The sequence below is a fragment of the Mobula birostris genome, chromosome 7 (assembly GCF_030028105.1).
Source record: "Mobula birostris isolate sMobBir1 chromosome 7, sMobBir1.hap1, whole genome shotgun sequence".
NCBI lineage: Eukaryota > Metazoa > Chordata > Chondrichthyes > Myliobatiformes > Myliobatidae > Mobula > Mobula birostris.
Window position 1 is genome coordinate 20,309,402 of NC_092376.1, and position 22,555 is coordinate 20,331,956.

The 22,555-nt window shown below is 42.6% G+C and overlaps 1 protein-coding gene across 1 annotated transcript in view; it reads right to left on the bottom strand.

Moving 5' to 3' along the window:
- Window positions 1–1,045: 1,045 nt before the first annotated feature.
- Window positions 1,046–22,555, bottom strand: part of LOC140200042 (regucalcin-like) — a 28,231-nt gene continuing 6,721 nt past the window's right edge. Inside the window, exons 2-7 of the mRNA XM_072262706.1 lie at window positions 16,090–16,255; window positions 14,322–14,504; window positions 12,998–13,213; window positions 11,190–11,321; window positions 6,309–6,463; window positions 1,046–1,185 (exon numbers count right to left, since the gene is read on the bottom strand). Of these exons, the coding sequence (XP_072118807.1) occupies window positions 1,135–1,185; window positions 6,309–6,463; window positions 11,190–11,321; window positions 12,998–13,213; window positions 14,322–14,504; window positions 16,090–16,252 (900 nt within the window). The 5' untranslated portion in view covers window positions 16,253–16,255 and the 3' untranslated portion in view covers window positions 1,046–1,134. The remainder of the gene's footprint in view (window positions 1,186–6,308; window positions 6,464–11,189; window positions 11,322–12,997; window positions 13,214–14,321; window positions 14,505–16,089; window positions 16,256–22,555) is intronic.

Genomic DNA, 22,555 nt, shown 5'->3' on the forward strand with positions numbered 1-22,555 from the left:
TCAATCTCTGCATTTGGCATTACTGATAAAATTATCACTGTGCATTGTGGTGACACAGTGGCGGAACAGTTCGTACAGAGTTAGCACATTCTGTCTGTGCATGCATGGGTTCCCTCTCACCTCCAAAGCACGTGCTGCCTGCTGTAAATTGCCCCAAGCATGGAGAAAGGGGGACGAGAGAGGGAAGGGGTCGTGGGGAAGTAAGTGGGAGAGCGAGACTGATAACTTTGCTGAGAGTTAACAGTGAACTCAGTGGGTTGATCACTTCCTTCAGTGTCTCAGGAGAAACTAGAAATGGATGGGAGAATTTCCCTGCACAAATTTAGAAATGAGATGGTAGTGAAGCGACTTGCATAATGTTCTGCCAGCGGCGGTGACACGGGCTCATTTCCCACCGCTGTCTGTAAGGAGTTTGTATGTTCTGCCCGTGACAGTGTGTGTTTCTTCCGGGTGCTTTGGTTTTCTCCCAAATTCCAAAGACATACGGGTTAGCAGGCTAATTGATCACACGAGTGTAATGAACAGCACAGGCTCGTCAGGCCAGAAGAGGCTGTTAATGTGCCGTATCTCTCAATAAATTTTTTAAAAAAACAACATAACACTGTGGTTTATTTATGACCATTTTCTCACATTTTAAAGCTAAATGGGTGCATCCACTTTCCCAATGCAATAAAAAGGATTCTCGAAAATTTTGAAAATCCCAATATGCTGTACTTTTACAAGCTTGCTTCCTAGAGAGAATTCTTACATCTTCTGCGAATAAACCCCCGGAATAACTCAAGGCATTGAATTGTTCACCATAGTTACGCACTGGTGAATTACTGGCACGGTCGTCAATGGGAGAACAAAGATCCCATAGAATACACCAACAGAAAGAGTCTCCGCGTTTTGAAGAGGCTCAGAAGAGAGAGTGAGAAGGAAAGGCCACATTTACCCCTCTTGGACAGAAGTAACTTTGTTAGGACTTTTTCTATACTGTGAATTAGCACTACTGTTATAGTTCTACATCTGCACACATTGAATAGAAAACTGTAAGTCAGTAGAGTTAGATATAGTGTAATTTTTATTCATTTTGTTCATGCAGCTGTTTGCTGGGTCTCTTTTCCATTGGCAGTGAAGCTGCTAGGAAATTTTCTATCCCATGAAAGAATGTGGCGGAATCCCCTTCACGCCCAGTCCTGTAACCTGGGAAACAGAAATAAAATGGTACTCATTCACTTTGAAATTTCTTGTTCACATCTTCAAAATATCTGCCAGTAAATAGTTAAACTTCTCCTCATAAATGTTTGAAAAATTATACAGATTTTAGTCAGAGCGAACTCAGCAGGGAACACACGCAAATGTGATGGAGGAACTCAGCAGGCCAGGCAGCATCGATGGAAAACAGTACAGTACTCATCCTCACCCTCACCCTCGCGGGGCAATTTACAGCAATTTACAGCATGTCCTTTGGAGGTGAGAGGGAACTCATGCAAGCACAGAGAGAATGTGCAGACTGTACTCTTTTCCGTAGATGCAGCCTGGCCTGCTGAGTTCCTCCAGCATTTTGTGTGTGTTGCTCAGACTTCCAGCATCTGCAGACTTTCTCTTGTTTGTGATTGGACTCAGCAGGGAGATCACAATGGTAAAAGGCAACAAGTATATGAACCATACATGCAAATGTGATGGAGGAGCTCAGCAGCTCAGGCAGCCTCTATAAAGGGGAAAAATCAGTTGGCATAGCAGGCTAAGGCCCTTCATCAAGACTGGAGAGGGAGGGGGCAGAAACCGGAATAGGAAGGTGGTTGGGGGGAGGGGAAGGAGTTCAAGTTGGAAGGTGATAAGTGAGGCTAGGTGAGGAGTAGGTGGGTGGGTCAGGTACGTGGGGGGAGTGTTGAAGAATAAGTCTGAGAGTTGATAGGTGAAAGAGGTAAAGAGCTGAAGGAGAAGGAACCTAACAGAGGACAGTGGTTCATGGGAGAGAGGGAAGGAGGGAGAACCAGAGGGAGGTGATGTGCAGGTGAAGAGAAGGGGGAAATTGGTAACCAGAGTTGGGAATAGAAAATGGGGGGGAATAATTACCACAAGTTAGAGAAATCACTTTTCATGCCATCAGGTTCGAGGCTACCTGGGCAAAATACGAGGTGCTACTCCTCCAACTTCAGTTTGGCTTCATCACGGCTGTGGAAGAGGCCATGGACTGACATGTCAAAAAGGGAATGGGAAGTCAAGTTGAAATGGGCAGCCACCTGGAGTTTCTGCTCTTTGTGGCAGACAGAACAAAGGTGCTCAACGAAGCAGTCCCCCAGTCTGCACGGGTCTCTCCAATGTAGAGGAGGTCGCACCAGGTGTATATAAACCAAACTAATGAATAGACTCCCACTAATAATGCCCTGTGAAACACTACTAAAGTTGGTTTCAACACTTGTGAATTTGAAAATTTTGCTCCCAATCAGAATACTTGGTTACCTGCGAACAGACGGAAAAGTAAATTATAGTAAAGCTTGTTTGTGGCAGAATCTGGTTGAACTGCGATGTCTTCAGTGAAACCTGATGCCCAAGAGTGGGCAAGCAGATGCATTAGGCCCACTTGGGAAAACACCAGTAGAAGCCAGCATTCATGGAATAGAACCCAGCACAGAGCAAATGGCTTCAGGAGAGGAGGGGGTCAGGAGAACGTCAATGCATAAAATAAATAAAAAGAAGTACAAATGTGAGAAAGTCTGCGGATGCTGGGAATACAAAGCAACACACACTAAATGCATTCACCACTTGCACTGGCAGCTTATTCCACACTCTCCCCGCCCTCAGGGTGAAGAAGTCCCCTCTCAAGTTCCCCTTAACATTTCACCTTTCACACTTAACCCATGACCTCTAGTTCCAGTCTCACCCAACCTCAGAGAAAAAAGTCTGCTTACATTTACCCCATCTATAGGATATATATTGATAGGTACCCTATCTATACTCCTCATCATTTTCCAGTCTGACTCTTCATGACCTCATGGACCATAGGGTCCATAGGGTTTTCATGGAAAGGTACAGAAGTAGATTGCCAGGCCTTTCTTCCACGCAGATATTGCTGCTGCCCTGGTTGGGACCCGGCTGGGTTTGAACTCAGGACTGTTTGCCTGGAAGTCCAGTGCTGATGCCACTACACCATCAGCCAGCCCTATCATTTTGTATACCTCTAACAAATCTTCCCTCATTCTCCTATGCTCCTGGGAATAAAGTCCAAACTTATTCAACCTTTCCCTATAACCCAGATCCTCCAGTCCTGGCAAAATCCCTGCAAATTTTCACTGTACTTTTTTAAATTGTTTGGGCACGTGTGGGCACATGGCCAAGTGGTTAAGGCATTGGACTAGCAATTGGACTAGCCTGAAGGTAGTGAGTTCAAGCCCCAGCCAAGGCAACGTGTTGTGTCCTTGAGCAAGGCACTTAATCACACATTGCTCTGCGACGACACTGGTGCCAAGCTGTATGGGCCCTAATGCCCTTCCCTTGGACAACACTGGTGTCGTGGAGAGGGGAGACTTGCAGCATGGCAACTGCTGGTCTTCCATACAACCTTGCCCAGGCCTGCGCCCTGGAGAGTGAAGACTAACGGCAGCCTTTATTTGATATCTTCAGGTAGGTGACCAGAACTCCAAATTAGCCCTCACCAATGTCTCATACAACTTCAACTAATATCCTAACAACCTGGATGTGAATGTAAGAGGTATGGTTAGGAAGTTTGGCAAGGACAGGAAAATTGGAGGCGCTCTGGAAACTGAGGAACGTTTGTTTCCACAGCAGCAAATAAATCCGCTGGGAAGTTGGGCAAAGCATTGGAAAATGGGATTTAATCTCAACAAGTGTGAGGTCAGAATCAGAATCAGGTTTATTATCATCGGCATGCGTCGTGAAATTTGTTAACTTAGCGGCCACAGTTCAATGCAATACATGACAATATAGAAAGAAAAATTTAAAAAGTAAATCAATTACAGTAGGTATATATGTACATTAAATTGTTAAATTAAAAATAGTGCATAAACAGAAATATATTTTTTTAAAAGTGTGGTAGTGTTCATGTCCATTTAGGAATCGGATGACAGAGGGGAAGAAGCTATTCCTGAATTGCTGAGTGTGTGTCTTCAGGCTTCTGTACCTCCTTCCTGACAGTAACAATGAGAAGAGGGCATGTCCTGGGTGATGGGGGTCCTTAGTAATGCACACCGCCCTTCTGAAGCAGCATTCCTTGAAGGCCGCTGGAACCCAAGAAGGAGCTGACTAATTGTACAACTTTCAGCAGCTTCCCCCTACCCCACACACTAGACGGTGATGTGGCCAGTCAAAATGCTGGCACATCTAAGAAGTTTTCAAGTGTTTTAGGTGACAAACCAAATCTCTTCAAACTCGTAATGAAATATAGCCACTATCTTGCCTTCTTTATAGTTGCATCAATATGTGGGGACCAGGTTAGATCCTCAGAGATCTTGACACCCAGGAACTTGTAATTGCTCACTCTCTCCACTTCTGATCCCTCTCTGAGGATTGGTTTGTGATCCTCATCTTACCCTTCTTGAAGACCACAATCAGTTCTTTCATCTTACTGACATTGAGTGCTAGATTGTTCTGCGACACCACTCAACTAGCTAGTATATCTCGCTCCTGTACACCCTCTCATCCCTATCGGAGATTCTGCCTACAATGGTTGTAGCAGTGCATTTTGGGATGTCAAATAGAGAGGGGCATACACAGTAAACAGCAGAATGTTGGTAAGCAGAGAGACATTGGGGTTCAAGGCCCCGGTGAATTAAACAGGTCAATAGGGTAGTGAAGGTGGCAAATGACATGCTTGCATTAATGGATTTGGGGCTTGGAATATAACAGGTGAGATATTATGTTGCAACTTTGATGCACCTTCAGTTACTCCAAAAGACTGAAGTAGGGTAAATACTGAAAGGCTTTTATTTGCAGTAAAATATGACTTCCAGCATGCTGAGTGTCTGCCCCTGGTCTGAGGAGGAGGGGCAAGGTGAAATCACCTTTATTTAGGGCTCTGTGGAAGGAGCCACAGGGGCAGTCAGCAGAGGGACGTGTCCAGACAGGTAACCCAGTTACAACATATATATGGTTTACCACAAACTTTATGAAACACTAGTTAGACAGCACTTGGTATGTTATAGGTGACTCTGGTCACCATACTATAAGAAAATTGTGATTGTACTGAGGAGTGGCCTCAGGCTTGTTGACTGATTTGGAGGACTTCAGTAATGGGGAGAGATTGGACAGGCTGAGTTTGCTTTCCCTGGTACGAATAGTGCTATGGTCCAGGTGCATGTCGATGGGTCTGTGGGATGGGTCGATGGGAGTGCTGTAGTTTTCTATGGCTCTATGACTAACTAATTGATGCCACTAGAAATGTTGGTTTAATTGCCCATCTACACAATATCAGCAGAGCAATGTTAGATAAACTTGGTCAAGGCAACCTGATTCAATGAAGGACAAACCAGACAGGTTCTTTGATCAGGCAGCATCTATGGGAAAAATGTACAATTGATGTTTCGGGCCGAGACCCTTCAGAAGGATTTCCAGCATCTGCAGATTTTCTCTTGTTTGAGGTTCTTTGCTGCTGACTGGCACTCTCCATTGGAAAGCACTTCTGTATGAAAATTTCAGAAGTTTTCTATCCCAGAGGGATGTGGAGGCTAAGTCATGAAGAGGACGTTTTAAGATGGGTATCAAAGGCTATGGAAAACTAGTACAAAAGAAGGAGTTGATCAGCCATGATGATACTTATTTCGTAATGATTATTTCATTATCCTTTACACTTGTGTACAGAAAAAGGCATCAAACAATCTTGAACTGAGTGGTGCATCAGTCCTGAGGAGTCTGGTGGCCTACTCCTGTCCCTATTCTCTCATGCTCCTGAGTTGTTGACTGTGCCATCTGCCAGCCAAACAGTCACACCCTGCCCACCTCTGCACCTGAACCATGGGCACCCGAGTGTAATGCAGACCATCTGCGATTATGCTGGGATGCAATAACTTCCATTCTCACTTCTTCAGATTTGATACTTCCACCCTGGAGGAAGACTCTCTCTACCCTGCTTGTGCCTCTCATAATCTGCATACTTTTATCAGGTTGTGCTTCAGTCTCCAATGCTCCAGAGAAAACAATCGCTCCTTATAGCAAATGCTCATGAATCCTGTTTCTGCGCGGTATTGCTCTTTAAATCTAGATTAAAAAGTTGAAGGGATGGGGCGAAGACATGTGGGCGGATGTCCCATTAAAACACAACTCCATTGCTAATAGCATTCAGCATTTGGACAGATGATTCAGTTTACCTTAAAAATCCCACCAGCCAGTGGCTCCCTCTGAAGTGACTTTTGGTCCATCCTTTTGGTAGCTGATGTTACGTAAAGATCAGCATAATCTTTTCCTCCAAAACAGCAAGATGTTATCTTACTGACAGGCAGTTTCACTGTCTGTATCTTTTTACCTGCAATAAAGAACATCCTTGGTTACTCGTACAACTATGTGCATTGGACTGGACACAACTTTGATTACGACCATACAATAATGAGATATAGGAGCAGAATTAGGCCATTTGGCTCATCGAGTCTGCTCCATAGCTGATTTATATCTGATCATGCCTCATTAATATTACATTCCCAACAGACTCCAATGGGAACAACATTCTACGGCATTGAAAGAGGGAAATGAATGACAGGGAAAGAAATAATGTATTGCAGTGGAAGTTAGAAAAGCAAACATCATTGAAGGGGAGAAGAGTAAACAATAGTGAGGAGAAGGGGCTTTACACTGGAGAGGTAGAGTGCAGAATGAGCCAGAGTGTGGGGATTGAAAGGGCTGAGCAGTGGCAGTAAGAACTGAAGGAGCAAGGTCTTCTACCATCACTTGAATGAAAGACAAGTTCATAGACCAGGACAAAGTCAATGTTATTATTAAAGTTTGTATATGTCATCACAGACTACTTTGAAGTTCATTTTCTTGCAGGCATTTACAGGAAAATAAAGAAATACAATAAAATTTAGGAAAACTATGCATAATAAAAGACTGACAAACAACCAATGTGCATAAAGAATACATATAGAGCAAATAAATAAACAAATAATACCGAGAACATAAATTGTAGAGTCCTTGAAAGTGAGTATGTGGGTTCTGGATTCTGTGGAGAGTTATCTATGCTGGTTCAGAAGCCTGATGGCTGAAGGTAATAATAGTTCCTGAACCTGGCAGTTCAACTCCATGGAATTCTCCTTTGGCCTGCCAAGGCCATAAGACCATAAGATATAGGAGCAGAATTTGGCCATTCAGCCACTGAGTCTGCTGTGTCATTTCATCATGCCTGATTTATTATCTCTCTCAACCCCACTCTCCTACCTTCTCCCTATAACCTTTGACATCCTTACTAATCAAGAACCTATCACCTTCTGCTTTAAAGATACACAATGACTTCGCCTCCACAGCTGTCTGTTGCAATGAATTCCACAGATGCATACCCTATGGCTAAGAAATTCCTCCTTATCTCTGTCCTAAAGCGACTCCCTTCTATTCTGAGGCTGTGCCCTCTGGTCCTAGACTCCCTCACTATGGAAAGATATCCTCTCCAAGTCCGCTCTATCTTGGCCAGTGGTTCCCAAACCTTTTTGGGTTGCTGCTCCTTGGCTCCGAAGCCACGCTCATAGTGTCCCCCTCTCCCTGTCCAGCCATTACATAAAAACTATAAAGGTGTACAATGCACGCTGAAAGAAAATAGGAACTGCAAATTCAAAGCAGTAACAAATAATTGCAAATATATTCAAATCTAGTTAATGTTACAAATAAAATTATTTATTAATTACAGTAAAATCGATTTTCATCAACAATATTAAAGCACACATTAGTAGTCCAACTATTCACCCCTTCGTTGCCTTTTCACCTTTCAACGAGGCTTGGTGAAATGATACCAGCTTCTTAACATCAGGCTGAATATCATTCAGGAGTCTCAAATACCCACTTTTAGTAATTTGCAATCTATTTCGCTGCTTTGAAAGAAGTTAGGCAATTGCACTTAAACCACACTCCACTAACTATGATGTTGAGAAGGCAATGAAGAACATCTTCACCCTCTCTCCACGGTGCAGGATAGCGTTCAGAGATTTACTTCTGCAATCAAATGACTCGATATGATTTTTTGAACCTCAGCTTCCATTCAAGATAATTTTGTAGCAAGATCAGTTCTTCCTCCATCCTTCCTGTTAATTCCTCATTACAAGTTTTCAGAAATGGATAATTACCCAGTCTGGAATTTGGGTCAAGATCCTGAAACCTATCTGACATGACTTTATGCAGCTTAACCAGGTGGGCACTGTATACAAGAAGATCATCATCTGGCATTCTTTCTTTCTCTTCCAACTCAGAGAGGATCAGAAAATGGAAAAGGTCATGATACCCAGTACTGCACTTAAATAAGGTTAACTTGGACAGCCGTGGAGACAACTGACCTGACTTTAATAAGATTCACATCATTTCCTTACAATTGAAGATTTCATTAAACTTTGTGAATAATTCTGACAAATGAGCAATGCCATCCTAATATTCATGAACTGATGAATTCATGAAGCATTCAAGTCTTCAAAGAATTTTATCCCAGTTTCAAAACATGGAAACATAGAAAATAGGTGCAGGAGTAGGACGTTCGGCCCTTCGAGCCTGCACCGCCATTCAGTATGATCATGGCTGATCATCCAACTCAGAACCCTGTACCTACCTTCCCTCCATACCCCCTGACCCCCGTAGCCACAAGGGCCATATCTAACTCCCTCTTAAATATAGCCAATGAACTGGCCTCAACTGTTTCCTGTGGCAGAGAATTCCACAGATTCACCACTCTCTGTGTGAAGAAGTTTTTCCTAATCTCGGTCCTAAAAGGCTTCCCCTTTATCCTCAAACTGTGACCCCTCGTTCCGGACTTCCCCAACATCGGGAACAATCCTCCTGCATCTAGCCTGTCCAATCCCCTTTAGAATTTTATACGTTTCAATAAGATCCCCCCTCAATCTTCTAAATTCCAGAGAGTATAAGCCTAGTCGATCCAGTCTTTCATCATACGAAAGTCCTGCCATCCCAGGAATCAATCTGGTGAACCTTCCTTGTACTCCCTCTATGGCAAGAATGTCTTTCCTCAGATTAGGGAAACAAAACTGCACACAATACTCCAGGTGTGGTCTCACCAAGGCCTTGTACAACTGCAGTAGTACCTCCCTGCTCCTGTACTCGAATCCTCTTGCTATCTCAGCATCTCAGTTAGTTTCCTTTTGAAAGCCAACTGATATCTGTGGGCAAAAGCAAAAGAAATTCTCCACACAAAGCTCCTGAAATACAGTAGTCGAGAACTGAGAGCATGGGACTTGATTTTTTATACCACTGTGATAACAGGATTGAATGATTTGTGCAGCTGATCACTTAGGTTTATTTGCGACAAGGTGCTGTCTGTGAATTACACAGTGAATGGTTAATATATTAGGTGCAGACTTTTTCAAGAAAGTAATAACCCCACAGTGGCATCCTGTGATTGATGGTGCCCCATCTGTTGCATAAGCAAGGATGTTGGTGAGTGCAATGTCTTTCTCTTTGATAAATTGCTCAACAACCTAAATATTGACTGCCCCTTTGTATCTGTTTCTAGTGTCCTTGCTAGTAATAACACTTGAATCATATTTTCATCTTTTATGAAGCGAACATAGCTAAGAAGCAATAATTCATTGTTTGGCAAAGTTAAATCATCAACAGAGCAAACGTTGTTGTCCTAAGTATGTTGCACATTGTACCTTCCACATTCTCAGATACTTCATCTATTCGTCTTTGAACAGTGTTGTTGCTGAACGGAATCCCTTTAATTATTTGGTCTGGTGACATATGCAAAATCATACTCAGAACTTCCCTTACTGCTGGCAGAATCAGTTCTTCTCCAATTGTATGGGGCTTTCCAGATTCAGCAATGAGCAATGGAATGCTGTATGAAGCGCACGAACCATCACTGTTTTGTTGTGAACTGCTGGCAAACATGTTTTGAAGGGTTTTCCATTTCTGAACATTTTCATGAAGTGACTGAAAATAAACCAAGCTCTTGTTTGCTTTATCAGAGTGTATTCTCTTCAAATGTTCAAGGAGCTTGGATTGTTTCATTGCCTCATTTGGAAAAAAATGTTTTGACCTTTGGCTACTGTTGGTTGCTTGGTGCTGGTATAAATCCATATTTCAGATACTTCACACTATACTGCCTATACTTCTTTCTCCTATGGTCTGCTTCAGCCATTTTCATTATGAATTAACAACCACGGTCAATCACATATTGTTTTAAGTCCAAGTGCTGTGATCAATAATGGTGGAGGTTACGACATCATCATACCTCAGACAATAGCTGACCCTCTGCCTGAAAGTACACAAAGTGAGGCAGCAATATCTATCTTGATTGGGCCATGGACTAGAGAAATGTGGTCGAGACCATTTGAAAGGCAGATTCTAAATGTTACCTAATTCACAGGAGCTGTGTCACTACGTATTTAGAGTATGAGAGTCGTACTAGCTAACACTGCACCACAGTAGTGAAAGGCAATAATGCTCGAGATGGGTCTAGAAATAACACAATTTCTTCAGTCCAGATTTCACATAATATGCCAAATACAGAAGTGTCCCATTGCTTTATTACAACTATAACTTTGCTTCGAGCAAAGTCTAAGTAGATTAGCAAGAGATGAGGTGATCAAATGATCAATGTAATCAATTATGAGGCACTAAGGATCAAATGCTTATAATTTCTTAAATTAAAGTGTAATCCCTCAGCTAACCCCTCTTGCTACTGGCTGCCCCCTTACAAACTCACTCACCCCTGGGGGCTGGGGGATATCGCCCACTTTAGGAACTAGATCTTTCAATATTTCATAGATTTCAAATTGTACTCCAGGGAGCGCGAAGCGCAGAATCAAATATCGCTGTGATGATTGTACACTCTAGTATCAATTGTTTGGCGACAATAAAGTAAATTGTGGAGTATTTGACAGGAATGAGATACCCCCACATTCCTCTCAGTTAGTGTATGAGTCAGAACGCTCCCAAATCCTAATTTCTAGTTTCTCCTTCCTTATCCCTGATTCTTTCTCCCACCCTAGGCTCTTGCTTGGGATGAACTAAACAGAAATCTCCTGAAGTAGTGTTCTCACCTGTCTCTGGGTCGATACGAAGGACGCTCCCGCCATTATAACAAGCAACCCAGAGCTTCCCTTCTTGATCAATGCATTGCCCATCAGGTATGATCTCACTTTGTTCAAGCTTGTAAACGACCCTTCGATTTGCTATTCAAAATATACAGATATTTCACAAATGATTACTACTTCTTGTACATATTTTATCTTACAGGCATTGAAAATCAATAAACTAAGTCTGGCAATCTGAAGTGAAACTGAAAATGCTGGAAACACTCAGCAGGTCAGGCTGCATCTGTGGGAAGAGAAATAGTTGACGTTTCAGGTCTTGTTTCCTTCAAGAGAACTGGGGAAGAAGGAGAACAATTATTTTTAGGGACACACACAAAATGCTGGAGGAACTCAGCAGACGAGGCAGCATCTATGGAGAGGAACGAACAATCAATGTTTTGGGCTGAGACCCTTCATCAGGACAAGTCACAGTCCGAAACATTGACTGTTCATCCCCCTCCGCAGGCGCCCTCTGGCTTGCTGGGTTCTTCCAACATTTTGCGTGCATAGAACAACAAGCAGAAACTTGTGAAGTATTTGGAGAATGAATAGATGCATAGTTGAACTGAGACCGAGTAATCACATTCACTCGGTATGACGTATTTAGTCACAGGAGTAGAATTAGGCCATTTGGCCCATTAAGTCTGCTCTACCATTCAATCATAGCTGTTTTGTTTGCCCTCTCGTGATATTTATTCCACTCCTATGATTGCTACAAGAGTCTGCTTGCTCTGCTCACCCCCGATCCACAATTGGCTGTCCACCTGCTAGACAGACTACTAAAATGTTGGACAAGTGAGTGCAGTTGCCACACTACTTAATACCAATAAGGTTCTAATGAGGGGCAACAACAGGCCATAGAAGTAGCCAGCTCCAACTTGAACTCTGGGCAACTAACTCTGGTCAACGTCTGTTATATCATCCACATTATTCAAAGTTCAAAGTAAATTTATTATATATTACCATATCCTTCCTTTGCAGGCATTTACAGGAAAAAGGAAATACAATAGAATTTTACAAAAAACTGGTTATTAAACAAATACTGATTGAGACTTTTTTTTAATAATTGCACTGATGGGAGATGGTGGCTTCTTGTTGGCAGTTCACAGAAAAATTACTGGATATGCATTGCACCACCTGTTTATCATTTCCTGTCAAAGCCACCTTATGGACAGACACTCCTGTGCCTAGCGTCACTTTATGGGCATACAATCAACCTATATCTATAAGCTATCTTATGTATTTAGATAGCTTATTTAAATACATAGAAAAGCTATGTATGGTAGTGTACAGGCTATGTACAGGTGGCACTGTACCACTGTAGTTAGCACAACACTTTACAGTACTGGTGACCCAGGTTTAATTCCCGCTGCTGCCTGTAAGGAGGTTGTACGTTCTTCCCGTGACCGCATGGGTTTCCTCTGGGCGCTCCTGTTCCCCCACAGTCCAAAGCCATACCAATTGGTAAGTTAATTGGTCATTGTAAATTGTCCTGTCGTTATTCTAGGGTTATATCAGGGGTTGCTGGGTGGTGCGACTCCGCATCGTATCTCAGTCAATCAATCAATATTCATTTATTTATAGTGTTTTTTTTTTAATTACTGTATTGCATTCTTCATCTCATTGTGTTTATTTTTGTTCTGTATTGGATCCTGAGTAGCAATTATTTTGTTCTCCTTTACACCTGTGCACTGGAAATGACATTAAACAATCCTGAATCTTATAAATAAGTTAGAATAATTAGGCATGCAAATGAATAAAGGTGCAAAACTCACAGATCTTTCCTGACTGCAGATCATAATCAAATGCATCCACAGAAAAACACAAGCTGTCTATGTAATAGAAGATCTTGTGATCCAATGACCACGCGAGACCATTGGAAACATCCACCTGGTTAAAGTGTTTGACCACCGAATGATCTGTCTGCAAGGCATAAAGAGATCCCTGGTGCCTTTCAAATTCAACTGCACGAACCTCCAGTCCCATTGTCCCTGAAATAAAATGCCAATATTAAAATTGTACCTTTCCTAAAAAAAAATCCAGTGCTTAAAATCTCAGATCGCCATGACTGAAGGTCAGAATAAATGTTGCTGTCTCTCAAGATACCTTCTTAGCAACATACTTACATGAAAACTCACAGCATTCACTAAAGTATACACTCCCACACTCGCTTCTCTCACTCTCTCTTTCTTCTCTCATTTCTTTCAATGCTCCTGTAACTCTCTATCCCTATTTCTTTTTCTCTCTTCCTTTTTAAATCCTCTCTTTCCAGAGTAGGGGCAAGTAGAATTATACTGTTTAAAAGACATCTATACAGGTACATGGAGAGGAAAGGTTGAGAAGGATAAGGGCCAAATGCAGGCAAATCAGACTAGATAACTTGGTTAGAAACATAGAAAACCTACAGCACAATACAGGCCCTTCGGCGCACAAAGCTGTGCTGAACACGTCCTTACCTTAGAACTACCTAGGCTTTACCCATAGCCCTCTATTTTTCTAAGCTCCATGTACCTATCCAGGAGTCTCTTAAAAGACCCTATCGTTTCCGCCTCCACCACTGCCGCCGGCAGCCCATTCCACGCACTCACCACTCTCTGCGTAAAAAACTTACCCCTGACATCTCCTCTGTACCTACTTCCAAGCACCTTAAAACCGTGCCCTCTCGTGCTAGCCATTTCAGACCTGGGAAAAAGCCTCCGACTATCCACAAGATCAATGCCTCTCATTATCTTGTACTCCTCTATCAGGTCACCTCTCATCCTCCGTCGCTCCAAGGAGAAAAGGTTAATGGAGACAAACTGGGCCCAAGACACTAAACCTGTGCTGTTCAACTCTCTGTGACCATGTCAGATTGCAAAAGTCAAACCATGTCAGACTGGTGATAGGTCAGGAAGATAGAACAAGGGCAGCAGACTTCTGGAGGAGTTCAACTTGAAGAAGGCAGAGAGTGAGAGGCCACTGAAGAGAGAATTGGAATAATCAAGTATAGAGGTAACAAAGGCATGGGTGGGGAGTTGGGTGGAGGTGGGATTCAGTAGCTGATGAATTGAGACATGGTGGAATAAGGTGGCACTAGCAAGATAAGTCTAAAGCTCAAACCTGCAAGAAAGCGCCCAGCAGGGTCAACCTTGCCATCGTTGAATCTGCTGTTTGATTTGTCACTGTCGACCTCAGTTATGTCAGTAACCACCTGTTTCTCCCAATCCAAAAATGCAAACTTTTTTCCAAGAGCCAGGACATAACCCCCAGAATTTCGAGGAACAACAGAACCAACAGGTGCATCTGAAAACACAGTAACAAAAAAAAAGATTACGTTTTAGAACATTTTTCTGCAGCGCATTCCAGTCATAACCTTTATCTACAAGGAAGATAAATATAGTCTTCATCTATCCAACTCACACGAGCTACAACTTTCATGTGTATGGTGTGCTTAATATTGCAAACCCCTTCCAGAAGAGATGGTGGGGTGGACTTGCATGTTTAGCAACACGTATGTGGAAACTTACACACCTTCTCACCAAAGTCATTTAACTGAGGAAAGTGGGTTATTTGGTTAAAATGGACAGCTTAGTTTTGCCATAATATCGTAATTATTCAGATTCAGATTTATTTATCGTATGTACACTGAAAAGTGCAGTGAAATGCATCATTTGCGGTTAACAACCAGCATGCCTAAAGATGTGCTGGGGGGAGCCCGTAGGTGTCACCACACACATTCCAGTGCCAACACAAGCAGCAGCAACAACGAAACAAACAAGAGAACAACAAGGTAACGAGCCCTCTTCCCACCCACACATATAGGCCCCCGACCCCGTGACAGGTCACCTCCAGGCATCTAGTCCCTAGCTCCAGATTCTCAGACTCACAGATATCAGGCCTTCGAGCTCCGGACAAGCCAACCCAGGGGCTGCAACCCTTGGACCTCTACCTCCAGACTCGCACCTTTGGTCTTTGACCTTCGGGCATTTTACCTCCCAGCTTGCCAAGCTCTGACCTCCCACCTCCAGTTTTGCCCTCTGGACTTTGCCGACCTGTGGGTATCAACCCCAGGCCTCACTGATCACAGGTCTGAACTTCAGGCTTCAACAAAGGATTCAGCGATCACAAGTTTGACCTTTAATTTGGCTGTAATAGCACCTCACATCTTCTACCCCCCAGTCGACATCATCATTACGCACCATATCATATGACGTGGGTGATCACAGTCTCATGACCATGACTGTTCTTGGAAAATTTTTCTACAGAAGTGGTTTGCTGTTACAAGATGGCTGACCCCAGCCGTTATCAATACTTCTCGGAGATTGTCTGCCTGGCATCAGTGGTGGCATAACCAGGGCTTGTGATATACACCAGCTGCTCATACGACCATCCACCATACACCCTGGCTTTATGTGACCCTGACTGGAGTTGGGGGGAGGGGCTAATCAGGTGCTTAACCCTGCCCAAGGGTGACCTGCAGCTAGCAGAGGGAAAGAGTGCCCTACAGCTCCTTTGGCAGAGACGTATCTCCACCCCTCCAGCCAACTCACATGTGACAGTAATTTCCCAACACATTGTGTTCACCAGGTGCCAAAATCCTCCAGCACCTTGCTCAACCCGATAGTGTTCTCACCAAAGTCCCCTCACGCAATCTGTCTCAAGGGTCCGGTAAAAACGAGAGCAATATCGATCATCAAAAAGGTTGCTGAGTCGAGAAGCAAGGAGGAAAAACATTATGAAAAGTGTGGCTTATGGTATCTCAACACAGAATGGTGGGACAAGATAAAGACCCGTTATGGTTTAGGAAGCATGAGGGGTGTGATGGCTGGCAAATAGTTCCTTCTGCCCTTATTCAATTCAGAAGTAAATTGAGACACAATTTTCTTACCAACATGGACTTTTTTAACTTGGTTATCAACTGGATTCCACCTGTACACGTTCTGTTCGGTGATATCTGTATAGAGAAGAGTGCCGTCCTTCTCTTCCCAGACTGGGCTTTCTGCAACTGAATACCGCCCACTCACGACACATTCAATTTTAACAGATGCCATGATCTGAAAAATAAAATCAGTCATTACCATTCTCTCTGGGAACATGTGTTGGCTTGATCAGGTAGGTGAAGTGGTCACTTTGGCTCTAGTGACCATAATTCTTTCAGCTTTAAGACAGTGATGCAGCAGGGTAGGACAGAACCACCGATTAGGGTACCAAACTGCAGCGGGGCTAATTTCCAGGGAATTATGTAGGAGCTGGTAGAGTTCGATTGGGCAAGCTTGCTTGAAAAATTCAAATTCCAAAGTAAATTTATTATCAAATATTTCAGCATATACAACTCTGAGATTGGTTTTCTTGCAGGTATTCACAACAGATACAAAGAAACACAATAGAATCAGTGAAAAACTACACACAAAGACTGACAAACAACCAATGTGCAAAAGAAGACAAACTGTGGAATTATGATAAAAAAAGCGAATAATAATAATCATCATAAATAAGTAATTAAGTAATACTGAGTACAAGAGTTGTAGAGTTCTTGAAAGTGAGTCCGTAGCTTGTGGAAACATTCAGTGTTGAGGTGAGTGAAGTTGTCCATGCTGGTTCAGGAGCCTGATGCTTGATTGGTCATGGCTGTTCCCGATCCTGGTGGTGTGAGACCCAAGGGTTCTGCTCCTCCCCCCTGATGGCAGCAGTAAGAAGAGAGAGTGGCTTGGATGGTGGGGGATGATGTTTCTTGTAAAGGGGAAGCAATAATAGCAAGTGGGAAGCCTTGAAGAGTGAGATACCAAGAGTCCAGGAGCAGATTGTTCCTCAGGAGTTCCCAACCTTTTTTCTGCCATGGTCAAATACCATTAAGCAAGGGATCTGTGGACACCAAATTGGAAACTCCTGCATTAGAGTGAAGGGTAAACAAAATAAAAACTGTTAGGCCATTGGGCCTACATTCTTATTGCATTGCTAGGTGACACTATGAGTAGGCAGACATTCCATCTCTCCCGGAAGTTCCAGGAGTCTCCCGCATATTAATAGTGGCTCCCTGATGCCCGCAAATTCTGTACAATATCACGGAAATCAATTTTTTGAGAGCAAGCGAGAGAAAGCAAGAGAGAGCGCGAGAGCGACCACGAGAGAGAGATTGCACGAGAGAAAGCGAGAGCGTGAGAGAGCGAGCGACCACAAGAGAGAGAGAGAGAAAGCAAGCGAGAGAGAGAGAGCGCGCGAGCGACCACGAGAGAGAGAGCGCGAGCAAGAGAGCAAGAGCACGCCATGGCAGAGTGTTCCAAAAAAAGAAAATATAAAACGTACATCACCCCAGACTACACTAAAGTGTACCACTGCCTAATAGGGGTCAAAATAATGACAGTTTTGCTCACTACACTGTTTACAACAGTGACTTTTCTATTGCCCATAGTGGGTTAAGACTGTAAAAGACATGTTGAGGTGAGTTTAACAGGTGTCATTCGTTCATTATCATAGCTAACGTTATTTAAACTAGCTGGCTGGCTGCTCAGGAGCTACCCTATTGCAGACATCCCACCCCTCCCGGAAGTTCCAGGAGTCTCCCGTAAATTGATGGTGCTACCTCCCTGAAATGTGTTTTTGCAGGGTGGGATGTCTGAGTAGGGTTCTTATGGCTGATTTTTCCAAGACTCACTGATCAGATAATTGGTTCTCTGACTTCCCAGTCAACCCTATTTATCCCCTGTGTGTTAATGGGCATTTTGATAAGTACAATCAGATTCCACAGTGAAATTTTAATCAGCACACTGATAAGATGGGTTTAGAGGGAAATGGGGCAAATGCAGGAAATCTAGATTCAAGAGTAACACACACAATGTTGGAAGCAGAATCTCTTATTCTGCCTTCTTCCCTCTTCCTTTCTAGTCCTGATGAAGTGACATGGCCAAACACATCGGATCTTTATACGTCTCCACAGATGCTGTCTGACCTACTGAGTTTCTCCAGCATTTTGTGTGTGTGTGCCTATCTCTGGATTTCCAGCATCGCAGAATCTTGTGTTCAAAATTCAAAATTCAAGACAGTTCATTGCAGTGCCCAAGTACACGAGTGTAAAGGAGAACGGAGTGATTGTTACTCCGGATCTGATGCAGCATTAAAAAAACACAATAAGCACAAAAAGCACAATAAATGATTAGGGCAATCCTATAAACCATAATGTACAGATAAAGTTGCAGTGTATGGGGGATGAAGGGTGCTGAGGGGTTGTGGAGAGGAGTGGCCGATGTAGATATATAGTACTGTTCAAAAGTCTTGGGCACAAACCTATAGCTAGGATGCACAGTACTGTAGTAATATTTTGTATTACAGCTGCTACAAAAAAAAACAAATTTCATGACATATATGAGAGATGATAAACCTGATTCTGATATAGATCTCTATTGTTGACTGAGACTTGGAAGGAGGCAGGGAGAGAGGAAGGAGTGGGAAGCTCCAGACAGACATTATGTAATGAATCAGATGTCCTTGCCAGCTGTCTCAGGGCCGGGTGTGTCCGCACCTGCATCACTTCCCCACCCCTGTGCTGCACTCTCCCACACCCTCCTGCAGAGCTCCACCTTCGCCATACCCAACATCCTTTGCTTGCTCCCGGCATATATACGAACTCACTCTCTGCTCCATGTTGACAAATACAGTACTGTGCAAAAGTCAGAGGCACTATATATATATATATATATATATCTGTGGACAGGTATAAAGAGGATATATAACTCATCTCCTTCTACCTTAGGCCACAAACTTATTAATCACCCCTACTGTGGACCACCTGGAGATCCAAGACGCTCTCGTTACATGCACGTGCAGTTCAACTCTTTGAGTGATAATGCAGAAAGTTTGAAGTTAATAACCCATCTCCTTCTACCTTAGGCCACGAACTTATCAATCACTCCTGCTGTGGACCACTTCTACAAAGAAGGGATCCGTATGCTCCACGACCGCTGGACTAAGTGTGTACATGTTGAAAAATAAATGTGCTAGGTTTTCTAAAATCGACTCCTTCTACCTTAGGCCACAAACTTATCAATCACCCCTCATACTTTGCGAAGATTTGAAGGGGCATATAGATGAAAGTCATTTTATGTGTGTATATATATGCTAAGTAAATCACAGCATGTTGATAATCATTGATCCCTCTAACCTGCACCGGTGTGTGCCCGTGCAGTAACTGAAATGCTCCCGCAAACACAGCTTTTGTTGTCGCACAGCTGGAATAAAGACAGATGAGAAAAGGTTTACAAAATGTGAAAGATTTTCTTTGTTGTATTGTATTTTGTTTTACCCTTCAATTAATAAATAAAATCAGAAGTATGTGATTTTTCAATTTTCATTCTAAATATTCATAGTATGCGTATTACAAAAACCAGCATTTAACATGCCGCACAGTTTTCAGGCTGTGTAAACATTTCCAACTCAGAGCAATGGTTGGTCCATGCAAATGTAAAAAAAAATTAGAGGGAACATTGCTGATAATGCTGGCGGGATGATGGTCAAAGAACCAGCACGATATGAGATAGTCTAATTTAGCTGATTTTGGTCAAAATCCCTCTAAGCCAGTGGTTCCCAACCTGGAGTCCATGGACCCCTTACTTATTGGTATTGGTCCATTGCATAAAAATGTTGGGGACCCCTGCTCTGAATCTTTCCTATCCATGTACTTGTCCAAATGTCTTTTAAATGCTGTAATGGCACCCACCTCTACCACTTCCTCTAGCAGCTCATGTGAACAGTTCCCCAGGCCTCCTTTGAATTTTACCCTCTGATCTTAAAACTTTGCGCTCTAGTTTTAGTGAACTCAGCCAGCTCCATCGTGGGCACCAGCCTCCCCAGCATTGAGGACATCTTCAAAAGGCGATGCCTCAAAGAGGCAGCGTCCATCATTAAGGGCATCTGTCACCCAGGACATTCCCTCTTCTCATTGCTACCATCAGACAGGAGGTACAGAGGCCTGAAGACAAACACTCAACATCTTCAAGAAAAGCTTCTTCCCATTTGCCATCAGATTTCTAAACAGACAATTAACCCATGACCAAACCTCACTATTTTTTTGCTTTCTTTTTGCACTATATATATATGTTTCTTATTATTTAATATATTGCACTGTACTGCTGCAGCAAATCAGCAAATTTCACGCCATATGTCAGTGATTCTATTTCTGATTCGGGCAAATGTCTTGGATTAATTACATTTGATTAATACGGAGTAGTTATTTTTAAATTCACTCTTGATTAAATTATGGAAAATAAAACATTCCAGAAGATTTCTTGGTTTCCAGCCATTAAACTGCTTTAATATTTACTTAAGCCAAAATGGCAGTCATGCCTAAATAATGAATAATCACTCAGCAACCCCTTACTCTGCAGTCTCTCAGCACTGCCATTAAGGTCAATCACTGTCAAACACAAGCCAAGAGAAAGGTGATATTCTTGTTAGATATTAAACTAACCCATGAAATTTTTAACTTTCTGGATTGTCTGAACTATTTGAGGTTGCAGATTGCAGAGTTGTGAAATCCAGTGCCCTACTTTACAAAGTTCAAAGTAAATTTATTATCAAAGCGTATTTACCTTCAGTGGCCAAGTACGTATTAGGTACAGGAATGGAACCCAGTGTGGTCTTCTTCTGCTGTAACCCATCTACTTTTAAGTTTGATGTGCTGTGCATTCAGAGATGCTCTGCTACACACCACTGTTGCAACGATTAGTAAATTGAGTTACTGCAGCTGTCCTGACAGCTTGAACCAGTCTAACCATTCTTCTCTGACTTCTCTCATTAATACGATATTTTTGCCCACAGAACTGCCTCCCACTGGATGCTTTTTTGTTTCTCACACCATTCTCTGTAAACTCTAGAGACTGTTGTGCATGGAAATCCCAGGAGATCAGCAGTTTCTGAGATACTCAAACCACCCCATCTAGAACCAACAACCTTTCCATTGTCAAAGTCACTTAGATCACAACTCTTCCCTATTCTGATGTTTGGTCTGATGTTTGATCATGTCTGCATGCTTTTATGCATTGAGTTGCTGCCAACTAATTGGCTGATTAGATATTTACATTAACGAGCAGGTGTACAGGTGTACCTGATAAAATGTCCACTGAGTGTACATGTCACCACCTTGAGAGTCATTTTCTTGCAGGCATTTACAGGAAAAAGCATTTCAGGATGTAAATAGTATACATTTCTCTGACATTAAATGTACCTTTGAAACCTTTGAAATAAAAAGCAATGCAATAGAATTTATGGAAAAATTATACAAACAGCTGTAAACAGTAAAGACTGACAAAACAACCAATGTGCAAAAGACAAATCGTGTAAATAATACAAAAAATTAATAAATAATATGGAGTCATTGGAAGTATTTCTTTAGGGTGTGGAGTCAGTTCGGCCTTGGGGTGAGTGAGGTTTCTTGTCCTTTTCTCAGCTTTTCTCTCTGGATCATCTTTGATACTTGCTTCTCCCCCAGCTCCGGCTTCTTTCTCTCTCTTTTTCTTTCTCACATTCCTTCTCTCTTTCACACCTTTCTCTTTCTCACTCAAGTTCTTTCTTTCTATCCCTTCCCTTCTTTTCAACTCCTTGTCTTTCTTGTTCTCACCTTCCTTTTTCCTCTTTCTAGAATGTGCATCTTGATGTTGGGAAGGTACATTTAGTAGTTCACTGGAATATTCTCTTATTAATCCTTCTATCACTCCCTTTACAATCTGATCCCTCCTCTTGGTTTCCTCATCCACAATGTCATCTGACAAACCCTCTGTTTCTGTATATCCCTACTTTTTGACCTTCCATTCATCTAGCTGGGCTTTGATCTTTGCATCTACTTTGACAAGCAGCCTTTTGTTTCCCACTTGAAGTTCATGCAGTCACCCTAATGCATGCAGAATAGATTCTGGTTCTTCATGCTCACAAAAGTCGAATGCTTGCAACTTTCCTGAGACTCCTTGAACTCTCTTCCAGCTTAAAACCGAGCCTCATTTCACAAGTAACCGCCTGATTAACATATCAGCTTTCTCAGATATGACTACCATTCAATGGCCCTGACCTCACACGTCGTAAAGACCCTAGAGAGGCTGGTCCTGGCTCACCTGCAAGCCCTGGTCAGATCAGCTCTAGATCCCCTGCAGTTTGCCTACCAGGAACACACTGGAGTTTCACATTGTAACTCTCAAGGCTCACAGTCACTCTCATCATTATTAGATTTTTCATCCACAGCATGCAGATTAGTGCATTCTTTGAAAATGCAGCTTGACTTTTTATCTTTTTCTCTTTTGTGCAGTCCATTTATTTTCATCTGCCCAACGTGCTCTTTGTATATGTCCTACTTTGTTGCATTTTCTGCAAGT